Genomic DNA, 25,888 nt, shown 5'->3' with positions numbered 1-25,888 from the left:
CAAATAAATGTACCAAAGTTAATTTAACCGTCCCTGCATGTTACAAGCTACTAGCACTACTCCATTTGCATGTCCCACTCATCCTTTACAGTCAGGGTGTATACACTCAACATTAACTCATCCTGGAAAATAGATCACTTTTTCTGCTTTTTGTTTCCGCAATCCCTGATCTCATTTTGTTTGGATAAAACGCCCCATTTTACTGGATTCCAAGCCATCAAGTCACCTTAGCAAATCTAATTACTATTGCAGCTAATACTTTGTGTAAAATTTGATAATTCAGGTGCATTCGAGACCGGAGAGAGTTACGACCGCAAAACTTCCAACACGGGACTTTGCAATAACAAGCCAAAGAACTTGAAATCCATGTCATTCCACTCTGATGCAGTTCTTATTGGAGATGTGGAGTACAAATCCTCGACTAGTGGTATGTCAGGAATCTAGAGTCTGATTGGAAAGGAATCCACACTCCCGCTGATTGGATTAGAAACACGAATCTTTGTATTTTATCTGAGATCTAATTTGGGGCTATGAGCTAGCCCCAGACACTAAGTTATGGAATGTTAAACTAATTAGATGTGTCTGAAAATACGACCCCTCTAATGTGACTCGTTTTGTTCAGGAACTGGGTGTACGAGCTGTGAGTGTGATGAAAATGGAACGATTGGAGGAGCTTGTGAAACGACCACTGGCCAATGTGTTTGTCACGAGGAGGTGGAAGGTTTCAAATGTGATATGTGCAAGGAAGATTTCTATGGCTTGAATACATTGGGGCATTGCACAGGTAACCATTTATAAACGGTTTTTGTGACTTGTTCAGCGCGCGCGATTGGTCAATTACAATTTTATACAAAAAGGCGGCAATCGACCAAACACTTCGCCGCTCGCGCGCGCGGCAGACGCGCGCCGCTTTGTTTTTCAGTGATGGATATTCTTTATAATTTATATCGCCATTCAATTACATTGCCTACTAATTATTTGGTGCCATTTCAGAGTGTGACTGTAATATACATGGCTCCAACTCTACGGACTGTGACAAGGAGACAGGGCAGTGTGAATGTTTGGAGGGAAACACGGGACAGCAATGTGACATCTGCGGAGAATGGGCAGTGATCACGTCGGAGGGGTGCGAGAACTGCACGGGTTGCACTGTGATAATGGGGGATTATATTGACGAACTAGCCGAACAGATCGGGGAGACCATCCGGGCCAAGGAAGCTGGAGGCAGAATTAGCCAGGATATCGAGCAGCTCATCGAGATGAAGAACACTGCTATTCTTCTCAAGGTACTAGAAACAGATATCATTTTCTTTTTAGCCAATAATTGTATCTGGTTGCTAGGTAATTTTAACGTGATAGTTTGCTTCAATATAAATTCGATTTGAATAATAAATAATTATGTGTCCATTATAACCGACTACAATTTCAGAGGGATGCTTTAGACACGTCTGATCAAGTAGAGAGATACGTGGGATTGTGGGGCTCGGAGGTGCCCGTCAAGAGCGGGTCTCTCAAGTACAAGTACAACAAGCTCGCTGACTCCTACGACTCTAGTCTTCTTGTTAAGGTTACTTTACTTTCACAAATAGTAAAATGTATTTGTACAGGGTGTACACAATCCAATATATATATATATATTATATACTATTTATATATTTATCTTACAATCCAGCAAGTATATGTAAAAGAAGGAAACAACATCATGAAGCATTATAGAACTCTATTGAATTCCTCTTTCATTGCTCTACAGTTTCATATTATCTTAATGCTAAATAAATTTTCTTATCGCAGTCTTGTTTTGGTTCAATCCATTATTTTGACTGAATTTCTGTTAACAAAACATTGATCATCTTCAATAAAAAGATATTTGTTTACAGTTGGAAGAAACGGAAGATATGATCAGATCTAAAGAGGAAAAGGTGGAGTCAGTGAGCTCGCTAACCTCTGCAAGCAACTCCACCTATCACGAGATCCTCGCCTCAGCTCAGTCCTCTAAAGATTTGATTGATAACGTGAAGATAACAGCAGCTGCCCCGGCAGTTATTAAGAAAGCTATAAAGAAGAGCAAGAACAAGATCAACAACATGAAAAAGAGGAAGATTTACTTGGTCAAACAAAAGTTAATCGACGAAATGTCTTCCCTCAACTCCTCTGTATACGCTGACTGTAAGTACTTTGTTTGTTTCCTCACTCTTGCTGTCCCATAACAACGCCGCATCAGTACTGTCACCTAACAAAGCCGCATCAGTAGTGTCCCATAACAACGCCGCATCAGTAGTGTCCCCTAACAACGCCGCATCAGCAGTGTCCCATAACAACACCGCATCAGTAGTGTCCCCTAACAACGCCGCGTCAGTAGTGTCCCCAGCAACGCCGCATCAGTAGTGTCCCCTAACAACGCCGCATCAGTACTGTCCCATAACAACGCCGCATCAGTAGTGTCCCGTAACAACGCCGCATCAGTAGTGTCCCATAACAACGCAGCATCAGTAGTGTCCCCTAACAACGCAGCATCAGTAGTGTCCCATAACAACGCCGCATCAGTAGTGTCCCATAACAACGCCGCATCAGTAGTGTCCCCTAACAACGCCGCATCAGTAGTGTCCCCTAACAACGCCGCATCAGTAGTGTCCCCTAACAACGCCGCATCAGTAGTGTCCCATAACAACGCCGCATCAGTAGTGTCCCATACCAACGCCGCATCAGTAGTGTCCCCTAACAACGCCGCATCAGTAGTGTCCCCTAACAACGCCGCATCAGTAGTGTCCCCTAACAACGCAGCATCAGTAGTGTCCCCTAACAACGCCGCATCAGTAGTGTCCCATAACAACGCAGCATCAGTAGTGTCCCCTAACAACGCCGCATCAGTAGTGTCCCATAACAACACCGCATCAGTAGTGTCCCCTAACAACGCCGCATCAGTAGTGTCCCCAACAACGCCGCATCAGTAGTGTCCCCAACAACGCCGCATCAGTAGTGTCCCCTAACAACGCCGCATCAGTAGTGTCCCCTAACAACGCTGCATCAGTAGTGTCCCATAACAACGCAGCATCAGTAGTGTCCCCTAACAACGCCGCATCAGTAGTGTCCCCTAACAACGCCGCATCAGTAGTGTCCCCTAACAACGCCGCATCAGTAGTGTCCCCAACAACGCCGCATCAGTAGTGTCCCCAACAACGCCGCATCAGTAGTGTCCCCTAACAACGCCGCATCAGTAGTGTCCCCTAACAACGCTGCATCAGTAGTGTCCCATAACAACGCCGCATCAGTAGTGTCCCCTAACAACGCCGCATCAGTAGTGTCCCCTAACAACGCCGCATCAGTAGTGTCCCCTAACAACGCCGCATCAGTAGTGTCCCCTAACAACGCCGCATCAGTAGTGTCCCATAACAACGCAGCATCAGTAGTGTCCCCTAACAACGCCGTTTACTAATTATTAATTAATAGTTAACTAATTATTAATTAGTGTACTCATTATAACCCTCTTCCCACAGATGGCTCGTTTGTAGGATCAGACCTGGAGAATATTGGAACCAGGATCTCCACTCTGTCTGGCAACATGAAGGAAGTGTTAGCTAACGCTGTGGACAGTGTCGCCTCCCCTATTGACGAGTTCACCAGTGACAGCGACAGTGTTACTGGAGACCTCTCCAACCTCAAGAAGTCATTCGAAAGAAGGTTTGCTTTGGTTAACACACGCTGTATAAGTGTATACCTCTTAACGTGTAGCACGTCACGTGTTAACGCATACTATAACAGTTAACTAAGATCAAATAATTGATAATAATAACAGGAGGAAAGCACTGGAGACCCGAGTAACAACTCTCCTGGAGACTGTGGACGAAAACTCACTGTTCGACCTGCACAACGAACTGGTCACAGTAGAGACGACACTAGACCAGCACTTTAACCCGGACGAGCAGGACTTGTCAGAGGAACTGAGAGAGGATGTGGAGGAGAGAGCTGAGTTCCTGGACAGTTCCGGGGACCTGGACATGACCAGTAATAAAGAGAAAATACATCACCTCTGTAGACCTGTCAAACTCTTCATGGAGACCCCTGATAATGCTCCTGTGCAGGTACTGTCATGGTTACTGTGGTTACTGTGGTTACCTAGCAATCAGACTTATCAATATCATGTGTGTGTGTCTGTTGACTGTTAGTAACTCCTCGTATAGGGAATTATTAAGCGTAACGTAGGGTTTGCAGGTGTGTGTGTGTGTGTGCGTGTGTGCGTGCGTGCGTGAGTGTGTGTGTGTGTGTGTGTGTGACTGTTGACTGTTAGTAACTCCTCGTATAGGGAATTGTTAAGCGTAACGTAGGGTTTGCAGGTTGTGTGTGTGTGTGTGTGTGTAACGTAGGGTTTGCAGGTTGTGTGTGTGTGTGTGTGTAACGTAGGGTTTGCAGGTTGTGTGTGTGTGTGTGTGTAACGTAGGGTTTGCAGGTTGTGTGTGTGTGTGTGTAACGTAGGGTTTGCAGATTGAAATGGATTAATTACTAATTATTATCTCTCCCTCAGTTAGTAACAGATCTACAGTCGTTCATAAACGAAAGTACAGTTCTGTCAGACACCATCACCAGACTGCAGACCACAGCGAACCAGGCCTCACGTCTCCTCAACGAGTGGACGGGCACTAACATGAACAGCAAACAGGACGAGTTGAACGCCATGACTCAGATGTCAGTCAACCTGGAGAGCACGATACCAACTCTGGAGGGGAAGGTGCAGGCAGATGATATGGAGAGACTGATATCGGAGAGTCAGGCTAAGAACCTGGAGCTGAGGGGACGGCTGGATGGTGTGGTGGAGCAGACAGAGCACCAGCCCAGAGCTAAGAGATACGTGTCTGTGCACAGCGCGGAGGGGTTCACTGATGTTTCCGAGGAGCTGAACAAGGAGCTCAAAAAGCACGAAAAGATACACAAAAAGAAACAGAAGGCTGAAGAGTTCATCTCCGCGTCTGAGGACAAGGTTTCAGAGCTGCAGGAATCAGCCGAGCAGAATTCTCAGAACATTGAGAAGGCTATGCGACTTGTGGACGGACAGAACGAAGATTCAATCGACTCTAAGATTGAGCAACTGAAAGTCAAGCCATCTGTAAGTTTAGCGGAGAAAATGAGAGAGCTAGAGACTAAGATGGAGGAGATAAAGAAGAAAATGGTAGCAGTACGAGAGGTAACCTCTACAGTTCAAGTAGGAATGAAGATGACTGATTACTCTTATCTCAAGTTACCCATGCCTCTCGTCGCTGAACAGAGCTCCAGATACACCGCGCTTTCCATGATGATCAAAACAGAAGAAAGTTCTGGAACTCTGCTGTACCTGGGCGCCAGGAGCTCAACTGACATGTTCCATCTGAGGCTTGTGGGGGGTAGGGTACAACTAAAGTTTGATATCGGTGAAGGGAGCACCACAGTTGACACTGATGTCCAGGTAGATGATGACAGCTGGCACACAGTCAGAGTGTCCAGGAACGGGAAGTTCGGCTACATTTCCATCGACAGCGGAAACGATCAGATAAAATCCTTCTCCGGTGCTAACGGAGGTAGTCTGGACCTGTTGGAGCTGGACACTTCCGGGTACTTCTTCGTAGGGTGTTCACGAGACACCGCTAACAACACAGCTAAGTCAGACATGTACAAGGGCTCCATATCTCAGCTGTACATCAGTAACAAGCTGATAGGATTATGGGACTATACGGAGAGTGGAGGTAGCCTAGCTCCCACACAAGCTCTTGTTAAACTCTCCCAGTTCTCCGAAGCCCCCAGGAACGGGCTCTGTATGAAGGGGTGGGGTTACGCCCTGTATCCTTGCAACGGAGTCAGTGTGTCTGAGGACAAGACTCTCAAGATAGACGTCAGACTTCAAACATACGATAGAGATGGTTTGCTCTTCAGTCTATACAACGTTAACACAACGCAGTCTTTAGACGTGTCGTTAGTGAACGGTATTCCTAAAATCACGGGACCGCATGCTGAGTATGAGCCAGCTGGAGTGGATGCAGCAGAGTACGTGTCCACCTTTACCCAGTCTAAGATCTCAGTGGAGCTGACGGGGAGGAATGCTACTCTGAGTGTTGATGACGTCATCACTTCACAGTACACTCTGTCGGACACCATGAGTTGGCACGAGGAGGACTGTAAGCAGATCTTGGTGGGGGGAGACAACACCACCTCCCTCAGTGGGGTCGTCAGGAGTGTCTCTGTGGACGAGATCCTCTTCTCCCTGGACCACCAGGACGCTGAGGTGTTCCAGGGCATGGCCCCGACTTGTCTCCTCTCCAAAGCAGCAGACGGTCTTACTGCGTTTGGGGCAGGATATGCGAGGTACGAAGGAGTAGACTTCGAGGAGAACTTCAGAGTTGACATCAGGATCAGGACTACTCAACCTTACGGGGTCATATTCTTCGCTAGTGACGCTCTCGGTTCGTTTCTCAGATACCTTACATCGTATTCCTTCTTTTTACAATTTTTAAGATAAAATATTTTCCTACATTGTTGGCTGGTAGTGGTAACAATTCGACGAATAACGTTGTCACAGTGATTCTCTGCTCTTGTTGTCATAGTAACACTTGGATTACTCAGGTTTTAACAGTATATCCTTGTCTGTGGATGATGGACAGGTAGAGTTCGTTGCTATGCGTAACTACGCTAAAACCGCTGTTAGGACAGGTCAGGACGCTAGCGACGGTGCATTCCACGAGGTCTCCGTAGTGAGAGAGGGAGACAAGATCACGCTCAATATGGACGGGTAATTTTCTGAATGATCTCTGACTGACCCCTCACCCCCAAATGGCCCCCGGACTGACCCCTTATCCCAAATGGCCCCCTGGCTGACCCCTTACCCACAAATGGCCCCATCACTGACCCCTTACCCCGAAATGGCCCCCTGACTGACCCCTTACCCCCAAATGGCCCCTGCCCCCTGGCTGACCCCTTACCCCCAAATGGCCCCTGACTGACCCCTTACCCCAAATGGCCCCTGACTGACCCCTTAACACAAATGACCCCCTGGCTGACCCCTTACCCCCAAATGGCCCCCTGACTGACCCCTTACCCCAAATGGCCCCTGACTGACCCCTTAACACAAATGACCCCCTGGCTGACCCCTTACCCCCAAATGGCCCCCTGACTGACCCCTTACCCCAAATGGCCCCCTGACTGACCCCTTACCCCAAATGGCCCCCTGACTGACCCCTTACCCCAACTGGCCCCCTGATTGACCCCTTACCCCCAAATGGCCCCCTGGCTGACCCCTTACCCCAAATGGCCCCCTGACTGACCCCTTACCCCAACTGGCCCCCTGATTGACCCCTTACCCCCAAATGGCCCCCTGGCTGACCCCTTACCCCCAAATGGCCCCCTGACTGACCCCTTACCCCCAAATGGCCCCCTGGCTGACCCCTTACCCCCAAATGGCCCCCTGGCTGACCCCTTACCCCAAATGGCCCCCTGACTGACCCCTTACCCCAAATGGCCCCCTGACTGACCCTTACCCCAAATGGCCCCCTGACTGACCCCTTACCCCAACTGGCCCCCTGATTGACCCCTTACCCCCAAATGGCCCCCTGGCTGACCCCTTACCCCCAAATGGCCCCCTGACTGACCCCTTATCCCAAATGGCCCCCTGATTGACCCCTTACCCCAAATGGCCCCCTGACTGACCCCTTACCCCAACTGGCCCCCTGATTGACCCCTTACCCCCAAATGGCCCCCTGGCTGACCCCTTACCCCCAAATGGCCCCCTGACTGACCCCTTACCCCCAAATGGCCCCCTGGCTGACCCCTTACCCCCAAATGGCCCCCTGACTGACCCCTTACCCCCTCAGGTTCACGTCTAGTACGATGTTGAGAGAGAACGTAGTGTACCCCACATCACATGGCTTCTGGTTAGCCGGTGTTCCTCATACCGTCCCCTTACTTCTCGACGTAGTCCCTCAACTTCTCCCCTTCGAGGGGGCAATTCGCTCTCTAGCCATCAACGGAGAGTGAGTCTCTTTCAACTGTTTTCATAATCTCCATATTTATGTTATATAGTTATATAGTAGTGTAGAAAGTATTAAAACTGCATTCTTGTCACATTAAAAGCTTGATTATCATATTTTACGAACTACGTATTTTTTTGCAATATGGTAACTATTAACGTTGTAGTTAGTTTTGATATTGATTAAGTAATTAATTAATTAGTAAACTAATAATGTTCGCAGGACGGTAGATCTGCACGAGTTCTTAGAAGCAGAGCAAGTAACCATGTCCGGTACATCTATCCGGCCCTCTGTAAAGGAATACTACACGGTGGAGTAGTGTTACTATGACAACACGGTGGAGTAGTGTTACTCTGTGGACTTTGTAACAGTGTATTAGCGACGAGACATGCACTGTTTAGTGTTACTCTGTGGACTATGTGACGTTTTAACTTTCTCATATTTTCACACCTCTATATTATATTAAGTATAGTCTCTATTTTAAATACTAGGGAGCTCCATCAAATGCACTTAACACTGCATTTGTACACTCTTTAACAATGGACATTGTGTTACGAACCTACTTTTATAGAACTTTGTATTTTAACGTGAATTATTACGACCTCGTGATTGTAATCACAAAGTCCCGTCTGGTGCAGGCTAATGTTTAGTTAGGGGACAATACTGCCCTTGTCTTGTTTTTCGGTATAATCTATACAGATGGTGGGGCGTGCCTGGTAATGTGGTTGTCATGACTACCCCCCAATGTGGCACAGGCTCTGGCCAGATCGCCCGCTCATTGGCCCAGGAGGGGGGTTGTCATGGCTACCTGCTCATTTATCTGTCTCCGAAGAAGAGAAATGTGGGTATTTGTCTGGTAGCCATGACAACTACAGTATTTGTAAGGACTGCGAGGGTACTTATTGGACCACCTTCTGAATATAAAGTCTGTGACTGGTAGTTCTCTAGTTTTTACTGTATTTTTATGTTTTATCATTGACCACTGAACTGTTTATATTTTTGTAGGTATGTTTTACATTTTTATCTGTTTTAATAAGTTTGCACTCACGACTTGTTGTCGTGTTATTTACCGAATTTAGACGGTTTCCTACAACTCTATTAGTACTACTACTACTACTATTAGACTACTAGAGAAACTAGTGACACTCTGTTACACTTCTAACTCAAAAAACGATTTTCCGCAATAATTTCTAATTTTCTCAACTATTTCCGCGTTTTATTTGTTTTGTTTCATTTCATGGCGCTTATTACGAGTTACAGTTTACCAAAAGAAGTAACTAGTTACCATAGTAACACTACTAGTGACACTACTAGTTACCATAGTTACACTGCTAGTGACACTACTAGTTACCATAGTCACAGTTTACCAATCTATCAAAAGTATTAACTTGATAGCAGTAAAAATGTTGACACTAATAGAGGGAAATCTTTACTGCTACATTCTCACTATTATACATAGAGCAGAATGATTTAGAGAGAGTAGCCAGGTTGTAAGGACAAGTTCTAGATATATCAATATTAACTTCGTATCAAGTTTCGTTAAATCTGGAGGCTCGACTACTTATGGTAGCTACTACTCCTGCTGTTGACACTTATTAGTACCTGGTAATCTTGTTACAAACTTCATACTTTTTAATTCAGTACCTCATGCCCGTCATGTACCCAAGGTAGGTATGTAGGGGCTACTTTCACGTCCCTCCCTCTCATATGTAGGGGTTACTTTCACGTCCCCTCCCTCTCATATGTAGGGGTTACTTTCACGTCCCCTCCCTCTCATATGTAGGGGCTACTTTCACGTCCCCTCCCTCTCATATGTAGGGGTTACTTTCACGTCCCCTCCCTCTCATATGTAGGGGTTACTTTCACGTCCCCTCCCTCTCATATGTAGGGGTTACTTTCACGTCCCCTCCCTCTCATATGTAGGCCTTGTAGGGGTTACTTTCACGTCCCCTCCCTCTCATATGTAGGGGTTACTTTCACGTCCCCTCCCTCTCAAATGTAGGGGTTACTTTCACGTCCCCTCCCTCTCATATGTAGGGGTTACTTTCACGTCCCCTCCCTCTCATATGTAGGGGCTACTTTCACGTCCCTCCCTCTCATATGTAGGGGTTACTTTCACGTCCCCTCCCTCTCAAATGTAGGGGTTACTTTCACGTCCCCTCCCTCTCATATGTAGGGGTTACTTTCACGTCCCCTCCCTCTCATATGTAGGGGTTACTTTCACGTCCCCTCCCTCTCATATGTAGGGGTTACTTTCACGTCCCCTCCCTCTCATATGTGGGGGTTACTTTCACGTCCCCTCCCTCTCATATGTAGGGGTTACTTTCACGTCCCCTCCCTCTCATATGTAGGGGTTACTTTCACGTCCCCTCCCTCTCATATGTAGGGGTTACTTTCACGTCCCCTCCCTCTCATATGTAGGGGTTACTTTCACGTCCCCTCGCTCTCATATGTAGGGGTTACTTTCACGTCCCCTCCCTCTCATATGTAGGGGTTACTTTCACGTCCCCTCCCTCTCATATGTAGGGGTTACTTTCACGTCCCCTCCCTCTCATATGTAGGGGTTACTTTCACGTCCCCTCCCTCTCATATGTAGGGGTTACTTTCACGTCCCCTCCCTCTCATATGTAGGGGTTACTTTCACGTCCCCTCCCTCTCATATGTAGGGGTTACTTTCACGTCCCCTCGCTCTCATATGTAGGGGTTACTTTCACGTCCCCTCCCTCTCATATGTAGGGGTTACTTTCACGTCCCCTCCCTCTCATATGTAGGGGTTACTTTCACGTCCCCTCCCTCTCATATGTAGGGGTTCTGAATATCTTTCTCATTGTTAAACTTCTCACGACAAGCCGTGCTATTTATAGGTACGTAATTACAAAAAAGTAACTAGTTACCATAGTAACACTACTAGTGACACTACTAGTTACCTCCTTATTCGCGATCAGGCGCTACTTGAGTATTGAGAGTCAAGTACCTGAGGTTCCCAGGTAACTAACTTCACTCTCTGAAATTGTTGAGGCCTCCTGTGTAACTCCTGGTCACCGAGTCCGAGAAAGGTGTTTATAGTAATATAGACACCTTTATATCATATTGTTTATAATAATATAGACACCTTTATATTGTTTATAATAATTTAGTCTCATAATTATTTATTGTAGATATACAGGCGAAGAAGTACTACTACTACATTCTACTATGTAGAAGTAGTAGTATTACAAAATCTGCTCATTTGGTCTAGAAGAATACAGACTTAGCACGTGTCTATCTTGATACTGCCCTACTATACAGTTCAAGTAGTCTAATATAACAGCTTCTTAGTCTTACTTTGTCTAGAAAGTAGAACGACGGTGATAATGTTATTTATTATAGGAGACTATAATTCTGAGTGTTATTTTGTCTAGAATGTAGAACATAGAACAACTTTGAAAGTGTTATATAACAACTAAAACTTAACTAAAATAATTAAGAGTTAGAGAGAAAGAGAGAGACTTCAACTTTAATGTAGAATGACGAGAATTCTTAATGATTTAATAAATTACGATCGCGAAGTCGGTCATTGAGTTATCTGACAGTTGTCTTATGCTCCTTCATCAACAATTCAACTTGTCAACTAAAATATTCAAATCACCGTGGCTGCAGTTTGACCACTATTTAACTTTTAACGTGTTATTATACAGGGCATTGACAACTTGTAATAGCTTGCGATATTTATTTGCAATAGCAGCATTTAGTGCAGCATACTTAATGTGGAGCTCTGAGTGCAGCATACTAAATGTGGAGCTCTGAGTGCAGCATACTTAATGTGGAGCTCTGAGTGCAGCATACTTAATGTGGAGCTCTGAGTGCAGCATACTTAATGTGGAGCTCTGAGTGCAGCATACTAAATGTGGAGTTCTGAGTGCAGCATACTAAATGTGGAGCTCTGAGTGCAGCATACTTAATGTGGAGCTCTGAGTGCAGCATACTTAATGTGGAGTTCTGAGTGCAGCATACTTAATGTGGAGCTCTGACTAGTGCAGCATACTTAATGTGGAGCTCTGAGTGCAGCATACTTAATGTGGAGCTCTGGGTGCAGCATACTTAATGTGGAGCTCTGACTAGTGCAGCATACTTAATGTGGAGCTCTGAGTGCAGCATACTTAATGTGGAGTTCTGAGTGCAGCATACTTAATGTGGAGCTCTGAGTGCAGCATACTTAACGTGGAGCTCTGAGTGCAGCATACTTAATGTGGAGCTCTGGGTGCAGCATACTTAATGTGCAGCTCTGAGTGCAGCATACTTAATGTGGAGCTCTGAGTGCAGCATACTTAATGTGGAGCTCTGACTAGTGCAGCATACTTAATGTGGAGCTCTGAGTGCAGCATACTTAATGTGGAGCTCTGAGTGCAGCATACTTAATGTGGAGCTCTGAGTGCAGCGTACTTAATGTGGAGTTCTGAGTGCAGCGTACTTAATGTGGAGCTCTGAGTGCAGCATACTTAATGTGGAGCTCTGAGTGCAGCATACTTAATGTGGAGCTCTGAGTGCAGCATACTTAATATGGAGCTCTGAGTGCAGCATACTTAATGTGGAGCTCTGAGTGCAGCATACTTAATGTGGAGCTCTCAGTGCAGCATACTTAATGTGGAGCTCTGAGTGCAGCATACTTAATGTGGAGCTCTGAGTAAAGCATACTTAATGTGGAGCTCTGAGTGCAGTATACTTAATGTGGGCTCTGAGTGCAGCATACTTAATGTGGAGCTCTGAGTGCAGCATACTTAATGTGGAGCTCTGAGTGCAGCATACTTAATGTGGAGCTCTGAGTGCAGCATACTTAATGTTGAGCTCTGAGTGCAGCATACTTAATGTGGAGCTCTGAGTGCAGCATACTTAATGTGGAGCTCTGAGTGCAGCATACTTAATATGGAGCTCTGAGTGCAGCATACTTAATATGGAGCTCTGAGTGCAGCATACTTAATATGGAGCTCTGAGTGCAGCATACTAAATGTGGAGCTCTGAGTGCAGCATACTTAATGTGGAGCTCTGAGTGCAGCATACTTAATGTGGAGCTCTGAGTGCAGCATACTTAATGTGGAGCTCTGAGTGCAGCATACTTAATATGGAGCTCTGAGTGCAGCATACTTAACGTGGAGCTCTGAGTGCAGCATACTTAATGTGGAGCTCTGAGTGCAGCATACTTAATATGGAGCTCTGAGTGCAGCATACTTAACGTGGAGCTCTGAGTGCAGCATACTTAATGTGGAGCTCTGAGTGCAGCATACTTAACGTGGAGCTCTGAGTAGTGCAGCATACTTAACGTGGAGCTCTGAGTGCAGCATACTTAATATGGAGCTCTGAATGCAGCATACCTAATGTGGAGCTCTGAGTGCAGCATACTTAATGTGGAGCTCTGAGTGCAGCATACTTAATGTGGAGCTCTGAGTGCAGCATACTTAATGTGGAGCTCTCAGTGCAGCATACTTAATGTGGAGCTCTGAGTACAGCATACTTAATGTGGAGCTCTCAGTGCAGCATACTTAATGTGGAGTTCTGAGTGCAGCATACTTAATGTGGAGCTCTGAGTGCAGCATACTTAATGTGCAGTTCTGAGTGCAGCATACTTAATGTGGAGCTCTGAGTGCAGCATACTTAATGTGGAGCTCTGAGTGCAGCATACTTAACGTGGAGCTCTGAGTGCAGCAAACTTAATGTGGAGCTCTGAGTGCAGCATACTTAATGTGGAGCTCTGAGTGCAGCATACTTAATGTGGAGCTCTGAGTGCAGCATACTTAATGTGGAGCTCTGAGTGCAGCATACTTAATGTGGAACTCTGAGTGCAGCATAATTAATGTGGAGCTCTGAGTGCAGCATACTTAATGTGGAGCTCTGAGTGCAGCGTACTTAATGTGGAGTTCTGAGTGCAGCGTACTTAACGTGGAGCTCTGAGTGCAGCATACTTAATGTGGAGCTCTGAGTGCAGCATACTTAACGTGGAGCTCTGAGTAGTGCAGCATACTTAACGTGGAGCTCTGAGTGCAGCATACTTAATATGGAGCTCTGAATGCAGCATACCTAATGTGGAGCTCTGAGTGCAGCATACTTAATATGGAGCTCTGAGTGCAACATACTTAATGTGGAGCTCTGAGTGCAGCATACTTAATGTGGAGCTCTCAGTGCAGCATACTTAATGTGGAGCTCTGAGTACAGCATACTTAATGTGGAGCTCTCAGTGCAGCATACTTAATGTGGAGTTCTGAGTGCAGCATACTTAATGTGGAGCTCTGAGTGCAGCATACTTAATGTGGAGCTCTGAGTGCAGCATACTTAATGTGGAGCTCTGAGTGCAGCATACTTAATGTGGAGCTCTGAGTGCAGCATACTTAATGTGGAGCTCTCAGTGCAGCATACTTAATGTGGAGCTCTGAGTGCAGCAAACTTAATGTGGAGCTATGAGTGCAGCATACTTAATGTGGAGCTCTGAGTGCAGCATACTTAATGTGGAGCTCTGAGTGCAGCATACTTAATGTGGAGCTCTGAGTGCAGCAAACTTAATGTGGAGCTCTGAGTGCAGCATACTTAACGTGGAGCTCTGAGTGCAGCAAACTTAATGTGGAGCTCTGAGTGCAGCATACCTAATATGGAGCTCTGAGTGCAGCATACTTAATGTGGAGCTCTGAGTGCAGCATACTTAACGTGGAGCCCTGAGTGCAGCATACTTAACGTGGAGCCCTGAGTGCAGCATACTCAATGTGGAGCTCTCAGTGCAGCATACTTAATGTGGAGCTCTGAGTGCAGCATACTTAATGTGGAGCTCTCAGTGCAGCATACTCAATGTGGAGCTCTCAGTGCAGCATACTTAATGTGGAGCTCTGAGTGCAGCATACTTAATGTGGAGCTCTGAGTGCAGCATACTTAATGTGGAGCTCTCAGTGCAGCATACTTAATGTGGAGCTCTGAGTGCAGCAAACTTAATGTGGAGCTCTGAGTGCAGCAAACTTAATGTGGAGCTCTGAGTGCAGCATACTTAATGTGGAGCTCTGAGTGCAGCAAACTTAATGTGGAGCTATGAGTGCAGCATACTTAATGTGGAGCTCTGAGTGCAGCATACTTAATGTGGAGCTCTGAGTGCAGCATACTTAATGTGGAGCTCTGAGTGCAGCATACTTAATATGGATCTCTGAGTGCAGCATACTTAATATGGAGCTCTGAGTGCAGCATACTTAATGTGGAGCTCTGAGTGCAGCATACTTAACGTGGAGCTCTGAGTGCAGCATACTTAACGTGGAGCTCTGAGTGCAGCATACTTAATATGGAGCTCTGAGTGCAGCATATTAATGTGGAGCTCTGAGTGCAGCATACTTAATGTGGAGCTCTGAGTGCAGCATACTTAATGTGGAGCTCTGAGTGCAGCATACTTAATGTGGAGCTCTGAGTGCAGCATACTTAATATGGAGCTCTGAGTGCAGCATACTTAACGTGGAGCTCTGAGTGCAGCATACTTAATGTGGAGCTCTGAGTGCAGCATACTTAATGTGGAGCTCTGAGTGCAGCATACTTAATATGGAGCTCTCAGTGCAGCATACTTAATGTGGAGCTCTGAGTGCAGCATACTTAACGTGGAGCTCTGAGTAGTGCAGCATACTTAACGTGGAGCTCTGAGTGCAGCATACTTAATATGGAGCTCTGAATGCAGCATACTTAATGTGGAGCTCTGAGTGCAGCATACTTAATGTGGAGCTCTGAGTGCAGCATACTTAATGTGGAGCTCTGAGTGCAGCATACTTAATGTGGAGCTCTCAGTGCAGCATACTTAATGTGGAGCTCTGAGTACAGCATACTTAATGTGGAGCTCTCAGTGCAGCATACTTAATGTGGAGTTCTGAGTGCAGCATACTTAATGTGGAGCTCTGAGTGCAGCATACTTAATGTGGAGTTCTGAGTGCAGCATACTTAATGTGGAGCTCTGAGTGCAGCATACTTAATGTGGAGCTCTGAGTGCAGCATACTTAACGTGGAGCTCTGAGTGCAGCAAACTTAATGTGGAGCTCTGAGTGCAGCATACTTAATGTGGAGCTCTGAGTGCAGCATACTTAATGTGGAGCTCTGAGTGCAGCATACTTAATGTGGAGCTCTGAGTGCAGTATACTAAATATGGAGCTCTGAGTGCAGCAAACTTAATATGGAGCTCTGAGTGCAGCATACTTAATGTGGAGCTCTGAGTGCAGCATACTTAATGTGGAGCTCTGAGTGCAGCGTACTTAATGTGGAGCTCTGAGTGCAGCATACTTAATGTGGAGCTCTGAGTGCAGCATACTTATCGTGGAGCTCTGAGTGCAGCGTACTTAATGTGGAGCTCTGAGTGCAGCATACTTAATGTGGAGCTCTGAGTGCAGCATACTTAATGTGGAGCTCTGAGTGCAGCATACTTCATGTGGAGCTCTGAGTGCAGCATACTTAACGTGGAGCTCTGAGTGCAGCATACTTAATGTGGAGCTCTGAGTGCAGCATACTTAATGTGGAGCTCTGAGTGCAGCATACTTAATGTGGAACTCTGAGTGCAGCATACTTAATGTGGAGCTCTGAGTGCAGCATACTTAATGTGGAGCTCTGAGTGCAGCGTACTTAATGTGGAGTTCTGAGTGCAGCGTACTTAACGTGGAGCTCTGAGTGCAGCATACTTAATGTGGAGCTCTGAGTGCAGCATACTTAATGTGGAGCTCTGAGTGCAGCATACTTAATGTGGAGCTCTGAGTGCAGTATACTAAATATGGAGCTCTGAGTGCAGCAAACTTAATATGGAGCTCTGAGTGCAGCATACTTAATGTGGAGCTCTGAGTGCAGCATACTTAATGTGGAGCTCTGAGTGCAGCATACTTAATGTGGAGCTCTGAGTGCAGCATACTTAACGTGGAGCTCTGAGTGCAGCGTACTTAATGTGGAGCTCTGAGTGCAGCATACTTAATGTGGAGCTCTGAGTGCAGCATACTTAATGTGGAGCTCTGAGTGCAGCATACTTAATGTGGAGCTCTGAGTGCAGCATACTTAACGTGGAGCTCTGAGTGCAGCATACTTAATGTGGAGCTCTGAGTGCAGCATACTTAATGTGGAGCTCTGAGTGCAGCATACTTAATGTGGAGCTCTGAGTGCAGCAAAATTAATGTGGAACTCTGAGTGCAGCATACTTAATGCGGAGCTCTGAGTGCAGCATACTTAATGTGGAGCTCTGAGTGCAGCATACTTAATGTGGAGCTCTGAGTGCAGCATACTTAATGTGGAGCTCTGAGTGCAGCAAACTTAATGTGGAGCTCTGAGTGCAGCATACTTAATGTGGAGCTCTGAGTGCAGCATACTTAATATGGAGCTCTGAGTGCAGCATACTTAATGCAGAGCTCTGAGTGCAGCATACTTAACGTGGAGCTCTGAGTGCAGCATACTTAATGTGGAGCTCTGAGTGCAGCATACTTAATGTGGAGCTCTGAGTGCAGCATACTTAATGTGGAGCTCTGAGTGCAGCATACTTAATGTGGAGCTCTGAGTGCAGCATACTTAATGTGGAGCTCTGAGTGCAGCAAACTTAATGTGGAGCTCTGAGTGCAGCATACTTAACGTGGAGCTCTGAGTGCAGCAAACTTAATGTGGAGCTCTGAGTGCAGCATACTTAATATGGAGCTCTGAGTGCAGCATACTTAATGTGGAGTTCTGAGTGCAGCATACTTAATGTGGAGCTCTGAGTGCAGCATACTTAACGTGGAGCTCTGAGTGCAGCATACTTAATGTGGAGCTCTGAGTGCAGCATACTTAATGTGGAGCTCTGAGTGCAGCATACTTAATATGGAGCTCTGAGTGCAGCGTACTTAATGTGGAGTTCTGAGTGCAGCGTACTTAACGTGGAGCTCTGAGTGCAGCATACTTAATGTGGAGCTCTGAGTGCAGTATACTAAATATGGAGCTCTGAGTGCAGCAAACTTAATATGGAGCTCTGAGTGCAGCATACTTAATGTGGAGCTCTGAGTGCAGCATACTTAATGTGGAGCTCTGAGTGCAGCATACTTAATGTGGAGCTCTGAGTGCAGCATACTTAACGTGGAGCTTTGAGTGCAGCGTACTTAATGTGGAGCTCTGAGTGCAGCATACTTAATGTGGAGCTCTGAGTGCAGCATACTTAATGTGGAGCTCTGAGTGCAGCATACTTAATGTGGAGCTCTGAGTGCAGCATACTTAACGTGGAGCTCTGAGTGCAGCATACTTAATGTGGAGCTCTGAGTGCAGCATACTTAATGTGGAGCTCTGAGTGCAGCATACTTAATGTGGAGCTCTGAGTGCAGCAAACTTAATGTGGAACTCTGAGTGCAGCATACTTAATGCGGAGCTCTGAGTGCAGCATACTTAATGTGGAGCTCTGAGTGCAGCATACTTAACGTGGAGCTCTGAGTGCAGCATACTTAATGTGGAGCTCTGAGTGCAGCATACTTAATGTGGAGCTCTGAGTGCAGCATACTTAATGTGGAGCTCTGAGTGCAGCATACTTAATATGGAGCTCTGAGTGCAGCATACTTAATGCGGAGCTCTCAGTGCAGCATACTTAATGTGGAGCTCTGAGTGCAGCATACTTAATGTGGAGCTCTGAGTGCAGCATACTTAATGTGGAGCTCTGAGTGCAGCATACTTAATGTGGAGCTCTGAGTGCAGCATACTTAATGTGGAGCTCTGAGTGCAGCATACTTAATGTGGAGCTATGAGTGCAGCATACTTAATGTGGAGCTCTGAGTGCAGCATACTTAACGTGGAGCTCTGAGTGCAGCATACTTAATGTGGAGCTCTGAGTGCAGCATACTTAATGTGGAGCTCTGAGTGCAGCATACTTAATGTGGAGCTCTGAGTGCAGCATACTTAATGTGGAGCTCTGAGTGCAGCATACTTAATGTGGAGCTCTGAGTGCAGCAAACTTAATGTGGAGCTCTGAGTGCAGCATACTTAACGTGGAGCTCTGAGTGCAGCAAACTTAATGTGGAGCTCTGAGTGCAGCATACTTAATGTGGAGCTCTGAGTGCAGCATACTTAATGTGGAGCTCTGAGTGCAGCATACTTAATATGGAGCTCTGAGTGCAGCATACTTAATGTGGAGTTCTGAGTGCAGCATACTAAATGTGGAGCTCTGAGTGCAGCATACTTAATGTGGAACTCTGAGTGCAGCATACCCCAATGTGGGGGTTTGGGGAGGGGTACACTGCACTGGGGGGTTTGGGGGGTACTCTGCACTGGGGGTTTTGGGGGGGGGGGGGGGGTACACTGTACCTGGGGGGGGGGGGGGGGGGGGGGGTACACTGCACACACTCGCTGGCTTTTATCATAACGTGGGTTTTACTGGGGATCTGCTCTGGAGACTGCATTTTGGCCCCCCTGTGTGGAGACGATTTGTTTAAATGCAACAATAATTCATCATATTTATTGGCTTCAGGTTCAAAACGAAATTGGAATGATACGGGCTATGTCAAGCTTAGTCTTGCAATATTATTATTAGATTAATTCCAAGAATTTGCGATATGCCCAAATTTTGCACAGTGTTCAAAATGTTAGGTTGTATTATAGCGCTCCGTATTCAATATCGCCACAAGAACAGTCGCCAGCTGAGCAAATCAAATCAAATCTGGATCTGGATTGCAAAGCTAGGCTTGATACTTGGTAGTACCTGATAATACTTGGTTCCACTACACTGCTGACTAGGTGCGGCTGATGCCCGTCTCCCGGCCCTCCCAAGCTATTATATATACCAAGCTATTTCCAGATTAAACGTACGTTTCTGATGCACTCTGTAATCGTATCTGCATATTTCTACTTTTCTTGCGTCATATTTACAAAATTGAATAGCAAATCTTTTTCATCTCGATGCTATAAGTATAACGAAATCCCGTTCATATTGAAATATTGAGTGAGACTGCTCAGTAGCTTCTGTGACAATGATATAATGTATAAAGTAGAGACTTCTTTGTTGGTTTTGCGCTGCTTCTGGTCTACATTTAGTGCCATCTAGTCATCAATTCGCTTCTTCAATGACTCTGTCAACGTTTCAGAACCATATTATAACCATAATAAGTAAGATTATTGACTCCACAGTAGCATCAAAGAGACAGATCTTTAGAGTCCATGCAGTACAGACATGCAGTAGAGATGGTTCATATCCTATTTAATATTTATAATCTTTATATAGACGTTTCTGATTAAAGGTTCATAAAACTTTCATTTGGCGAGAGCATATTTAAATCATGCTAATCCTCTAATTGACAAGTAACGTCTAGTAAGAAGAGACGTGCACCACTTTTATCTGCTAGTAAGCCATAAATAAACCAAGAGAAAACACGTGGATTCAGTTCCAAAATAGCGAGTTTAAAAGCGCCCAATTTAAACGGTTTGCTGTCTGGTCTCCTGAAATAAAATCTTGCTCACAAAGCATTACCTGTATGAGCATACATGATAAAGCAGGCTCTTACTAAGCATGATAAGTTTAACTTCTACTTTACCGCTTGTTATAATTCTTATATTCCAGAACTGCAAATAAGCTCTGCGTGGCTCCAGCTGGACTGCTATGTGTCTGCAGCAAGATTTACTGGCTTGCTATGTGGCTGCAGCAAGATTTACTGGCTTGCTGTGTAGTCCCGCTCCCGGCCAAAAAAGCGGTCCTGGTCGTCGGTCGAGCATTGAGTGCACGTTCTTCTTTCTTACTCTTCGTGGGTATGCTGGGTTGCGTGTACTGCAAGCTTGTATCAGCGGAACAATTAACAACCCTTAAACCCTCAGTGTCTGCACAACAACTCCCAGAAGAAGAAAAATAATCAGTAAGAAATGTTACCCGTAGCTACAAATGAAGCACAGTAGTCACACTAGTGACTAGATCATGCACTGAAACTGGCTTTCCCGGAATGCGGAAGAGTGGTCCTCTTATTCTAAAACTGGAACCTGCTATAATACTTTAGTACACTATGCTACTAGAGTATAAGATTTGTCGACTTAATGTATGAAAGAAATTTCAAGTTAATTTCACTTTAAATTTAATCACCGCGATCATGATAAAACATTCGACGATGATATCAGTTGCCACCCAGTAGTCGTCAAGCTGCAGTTGATAATGACTTTGTCGTCTTATGTGTCTTAAAGTGCTAGTTCCTATTAAATCTTTCTATAAAAGCTCCTTAGATTTTAGAAGTGGTGCATAACTTCAATAAATCATTTTGTCTGTGTGAACTATACATAGCTATAGCTCTTAACTATAGCTCTTAATTCAATGTTTCGGCGAATAGGGTGAGGTTGCGACATATTATGCTCTTGTTCCACGAAAAGTTGCAGTTTACCGAACGAACTTTCTTTGTTGGTGGTCCTGAGATAAAAGTTTTCTTTATAATGTTTGCATAAAACGTAGTGCCGACCCGTGTGCGGGGGGGGGGGGGGCTATCTTAGGGGGCGCCAAATCGTTGTTTGAATGTGGAACAATTTGGTAAAACTTAACTACGGTACTACTACTAGCAAAACTGCACGTTTTGCTGTAGAAACACACTTTTTTTAGAGATTTTACATTTTACCGGCGTATCCTCTAAAATCATCTAATTTGTTCAATTTTAGGAATGGGCGCCAAAAGGGGAGGGGGCGCCAACAGGGGGCGCTTTTTCAGCGGGGGGAGGGGGGCGCCAACAGGCAACGTTACGCCACTGGTGCCGACTTAGGCTTAAAGTTTGTATTCTAACATTTCCATGTAAAATAATCGCGATAGTTCAAAATGTATGAAATTGTGTTGGTAAAAGCTGTAGGATTCTTGATATCTAATAGTTAAGTTATTATTAGATATTACTGTTATTATAATAGTAATATACTAAGTGCTAACAGGCTGGAACCATGTTAAGGAGTCAGGTTATGACTGTTAAAGCACTGTTGCAAATGTTGGATCATGCTAATTGAGCCAAACCTGCATTAGAATTAAGTCTGCAGTCTGCCAGTTTAATAATTGTTACTTATAGTAACTTACTTAGTAGTGGTTAGTTTTAGCAATTATAGGACACTATAATAATTATGCCTATAATTATGGCACTAATGATTTCTTGGTGCGGTTTAGCAGCATTGTTACTTGTGCAAGACTTTACAGATATTTATATTTTCTATCCATACTGTTGCCTTGACAACTTGTCCCTTTGTATGGAATTCATGATCATAGCTTTTGAAAGGAGAAGCCGAGTAACAGAATCCTAGCTGTTGTATCAGTTATCACTCTAAGAGCAATTTCTCTGTGCTAATAACGGACTTACTCATATATTAAATAGTCGGTCAGGTTTCTGTCAATGACAAAGGCTACTCATTATCAAAAAGACCAGGAGCGGATCAATACTATTTTACTGTTGCAGCAGCTAGCCTTTTTACCACATTCCGGTAAAGGTACCAAAAACCACGATCGTTTACCCTTCGTTGCTCAATTAGCGGCCACCTGTTGCTATGCGACACGCGTTACTTGTATTGTAATCAGTGTGTACACTGTACGTGCGTGTGGAGTGGTTTTCCTGCACAACGATCTGACAATCTTTGGGCCTCTGAACTTGAGGAGTGACTGAGCGTGCTGAACTTGAGGAGTGACTGAGCGTGCTGAACTTGAGGAGTGACTGAGCGTGCTGAACTTGAGGAGTGACTGAGCGTGCTGAACTTGAGGAGTGACTGAGCGTGCTGAACTTGAGGAGTGACTGAGCGTGCTGAACTTGAGGAGTGACTGAGCGTGCTGAACTTGAGGGGTGACTGAGCGTGCTGAACTTGAGGAGTGACTGAGCGTGCTGAACTTGAGGAGTGACTGAGCGTGCTGAACTTGAAGAGTGACTGAGCGTGCTGAACTTGAGGAGTGACTGAGCGTGCTGAACTTGAGGAGTGACTGAGCGTGCTGAACTTGAGGAGCGACTGAGCGTGCTGAACTTGAGGAGTGACTGAGCGTGCTGAACTTGAGGAGTGACTGAGCGTGCTGAACTTGAGGAGTGACTGAGCGTGCTGAACTTGAGGAGCGACTGAGCGTGCTGAACTTGAGGAGTGACTGAGCGTGCTGAACTTGAGGAGTGACTGAGCGTGCTGAACTTGAGGAGTGACTGAGCGTGCTGAACTTGAGGAGTGACTGAGCGTGCTGAACTTGAGGAGTGACTGAGCGTGCTGAACTTGAGGAGTGACTGAGCGTGCTGAACTTGAGGAGTGACTGAGCGTGCTGAGCTTGAGGAGTGACTGAGCGTGCTGAACTTGAGGAGTGACTGAGCGTGCTGAACTTGAGGAGCGACTGAGCGTGCTGAACTTGAGGAGAGACTGAGCATGCTGAACTTGAGGAGTGACTGAGCGTGCTGAACTTGAGGAGTGACTGAGCGTGCTGAACTTGAGGAGTGACTGAGCGTGCTGAACTTGAGGAGTGACTGAGCGTGCTGAACTTGAGGAGTGACTGAGCGTGCTGAACTTGAGGAGTGACTGAGCGTGCTGAACTTGAGGAGTGACTGAGCGTGCTGAACTTGAGGAGTGACTGAGCGTGCTGAACTTGAGGAGTGACTGAGCGTGCTGAACTTGAGGAGTGACTGAGCGTGCTGAACTTGAGGAGTGACTGAGCGTGCTGAACTTGAGGAGTGACTGAGCGTGCTGAACTTGAGGAGTGACTGAGCGTGCTGAACTTAAGGAGCGACTGAGTGTGCTGAACTTGAGGAGGGACTGAGCGTGCTGAACTTGAGGAGTGACTGAGCGTGCTGAACTTGAGGAGTGACTGAGCGTGCTGAACTTGAGGAGTGACTGAGCGTGCTGAACTTGAGGAGTGACTGAGCGTGCTGAACTTGAGGAGTGACTGAGCGTGCTGAACTTGAGGAGTGAGCCGCTGATTCACTCACAACTTCCGACTGGTTTATGACTGAAACGACGAGTTTCTTCAAAACTTATTCGAAAATTTAAGCTTGTAAATTTCTTTATTTTATGCATTGTGCTCTTTTTCCCTCACGTTTTGCTCTTGTCGTTGGGTTTTTTGCGGACGTAAGGACGTTCGACGCCAAAAGTAAAAACGTTGTTTTTTAAATAATTTAAACGAACCCACCGTGAAAGACCTTTGGTTAATATCAAATTATTTTGAAGAAGTGTTTTCAATTTTAATCATTGTTGACCAGTTAAAACGTGATTTTACAACAATTTATTTACATGATATTGATAATATTCGTAACTTTAAACCCTCGTTCTCTTTGCAGGTAATGTTTCAGGAGCAGTAGTATAGTGTATTTGTAATGTTTCAAATTAACAAGACAGGTATCGAGATAGCGTCAGGTTACGTTAATTTATCTGAGACCGGACTAACGGAAACTGGGGTCTCCATCGTGCGAGTGTACAACACACTTGTTCTACTGACAGGGTTGCTAGGCAACACTCTAGTGTTGTCAGGGTTACTCGACAACAGTGTGATGAGTATAGATAGGACCTCCAGGATTCTGCTGCAAAACCTTGCAGTGACTGATATTTTCTACACCGTGTTCCAGTTTCTCCCTTCCCTCACCACCCTCATTGCTAGACGCTGGGTTTTCGGCACCATCTTCTGTCTGGTAGATCACATCGCTGCTAATATATTCGCAGTTAACGAGATCCATGTCATCATGGTCCTCTCTGTCTACAGACTGTGGTTCATACACCAGCGGCTGGGCCGGGCCAGCTCAGCCAGCTCCAACAGAACGAGATGGTTTGTGGTGGGGTTGTTCTGTCACGACGTGGTGATCAATGTGGGTTACCACATCACCAACATTCCCCAGACAGACTACGATAACCAAGTGTTATCGTGCAGGGTAGTGAGGAGCACTAACCACTGGCTTCCTGTCGTCCTGGGGCTCTACAACATTTTCATCCCCATCTTCACGACCGTGGTCGCTAACGGAGTGACAATATGCACCATCCTAAGAGTTTACACACAGAAACTGGCCCCGAGCAGACCCTACAAGAAAGCTACTCTCATTATCCTGGCCATCTCGATAACATCGCTTATCTCCTACATTCCTTTCTTCGTGGAAATGTTCACGCCTAACAAAAGCTCTCTGCCAGTCTGGTATCCTGTGACCAGCATGTACAGTTTGTCAGTAAGCATAGTCTGCAACCCCTTCATATACGCTATAGTAGACAGAGAGTTCATAAACTACATCAAGGAGCTATTTCTAACTCTAATCTACAAGTTGCTGGTCTGCGTGGACTGGTGCTGGAATAAAATGTATGGTAACGAGGGGTTTAGTGAGGACATGACTAGCGAACAGAACAGTTTCGAACTGGTTCACATGGGTAATATGAGAGGGTACAGGTACCAACCTCCTGGCAGGACTGCTTGAAATCATGATAAAGGTTAAACATCCCGACTACAGCTACCATGTGAATCCAATTATATAGAGTGCAACCCGAATCAATTTCTTACATAACGTAATAAACATGAATCACATATTTTCCGTGACAGTTTCTTGCCCATACCTCATACCTATTCATATACAAATTATTTTGTAATGAATATAAATATCACACTTGGTTGTACCCAAAACAAAATTAATTAATTAAGATAATTTTGGTTTAAACATAATGTATGTATTATTTTGTGAAAAAATTTATGTAACAAAAAATTATATTTATAACAACTGTTTAATTTAATAAAATATAATAGTCGGATATTGAAAGTTGTTAATAATTATCCAACTGTGATAAGAATAATGATGAAATTAATTAAACATTTATGTTAAACATAAGATAATGATTAATCACTCTACACTCGACTGTCACGTGACTTTTTTAACCCATTCTCTAGCTGGTTCTGAACGACTTTTCGAAACCCTAACCCTCTAATGTGATCCCAACCCAAACCCTAACCCAATCCTTAACAAAAACATATGCTGAAAACCTAACCCTAACGAGAATTAGACTAA

General features: G+C 45.3%; 4 protein-coding genes across 4 annotated transcripts in view; 2 read left to right on the top strand and 2 right to left on the bottom strand.

Moving 5' to 3' along the window:
* The window catches only part of LOC134810930 (laminin-like protein epi-1), a 42,690-nt gene extending 33,499 nt beyond the window's left edge, over nt 1-9,191 (top strand). Inside the window, 11 exon segments of the mRNA XM_063821530.1 lie at nt 284-427; nt 623-784; nt 994-1,286; nt 1,430-1,567; nt 1,878-2,166; nt 3,495-3,678; nt 3,794-4,079; nt 4,520-6,425; nt 6,586-6,751; nt 7,830-7,988; nt 8,208-9,191. Of these exon segments, the coding sequence (XP_063677600.1) occupies nt 284-427; nt 623-784; nt 994-1,286; nt 1,430-1,567; nt 1,878-2,166; nt 3,495-3,678; nt 3,794-4,079; nt 4,520-6,425; nt 6,586-6,751; nt 7,830-7,988; nt 8,208-8,304 (3,824 nt within the window). The 3' untranslated portion in view covers nt 8,305-9,191.
* LOC134816918 (transcription activator BRG1-like) overlaps nt 1-25,888 on the bottom strand; it is a 762,051-nt gene that overhangs the window by 518,909 nt on the left and 217,254 nt on the right. The gene's annotated exons all lie outside the window — the stretch shown is intronic.
* On the bottom strand, nt 22,421-23,287 carry LOC134823852 (uncharacterized). The gene has a single exon (XM_063835451.1). It carries the CDS (start codon nt 23,285-23,287, stop codon nt 22,421-22,423), a length of 867 nt encoding a protein of 288 aa, XP_063691521.1.
* On the top strand, nt 24,227-25,319 carry LOC134823836 (rhodopsin, GQ-coupled-like). Its single transcript, XM_063835437.1, has one exon. It carries the CDS (start codon nt 24,227-24,229, stop codon nt 25,304-25,306), a length of 1,080 nt encoding a protein of 359 aa, XP_063691507.1. The 3' UTR covers nt 25,307-25,319.

The sequence above is a fragment of the Bolinopsis microptera genome, chromosome 1, assembly GCF_026151205.1.
Source record: "Bolinopsis microptera isolate Bmic1 chromosome 1, MBARI_Bmic_1.0, whole genome shotgun sequence".
Taxonomy (NCBI): domain Eukaryota; kingdom Metazoa; phylum Ctenophora; class Tentaculata; order Lobata; family Bolinopsidae; genus Bolinopsis; species Bolinopsis microptera.
Note: the sequence above shows the minus strand (reverse complement) of the source record. Positions and strands in the feature narration are given on the sequence as shown.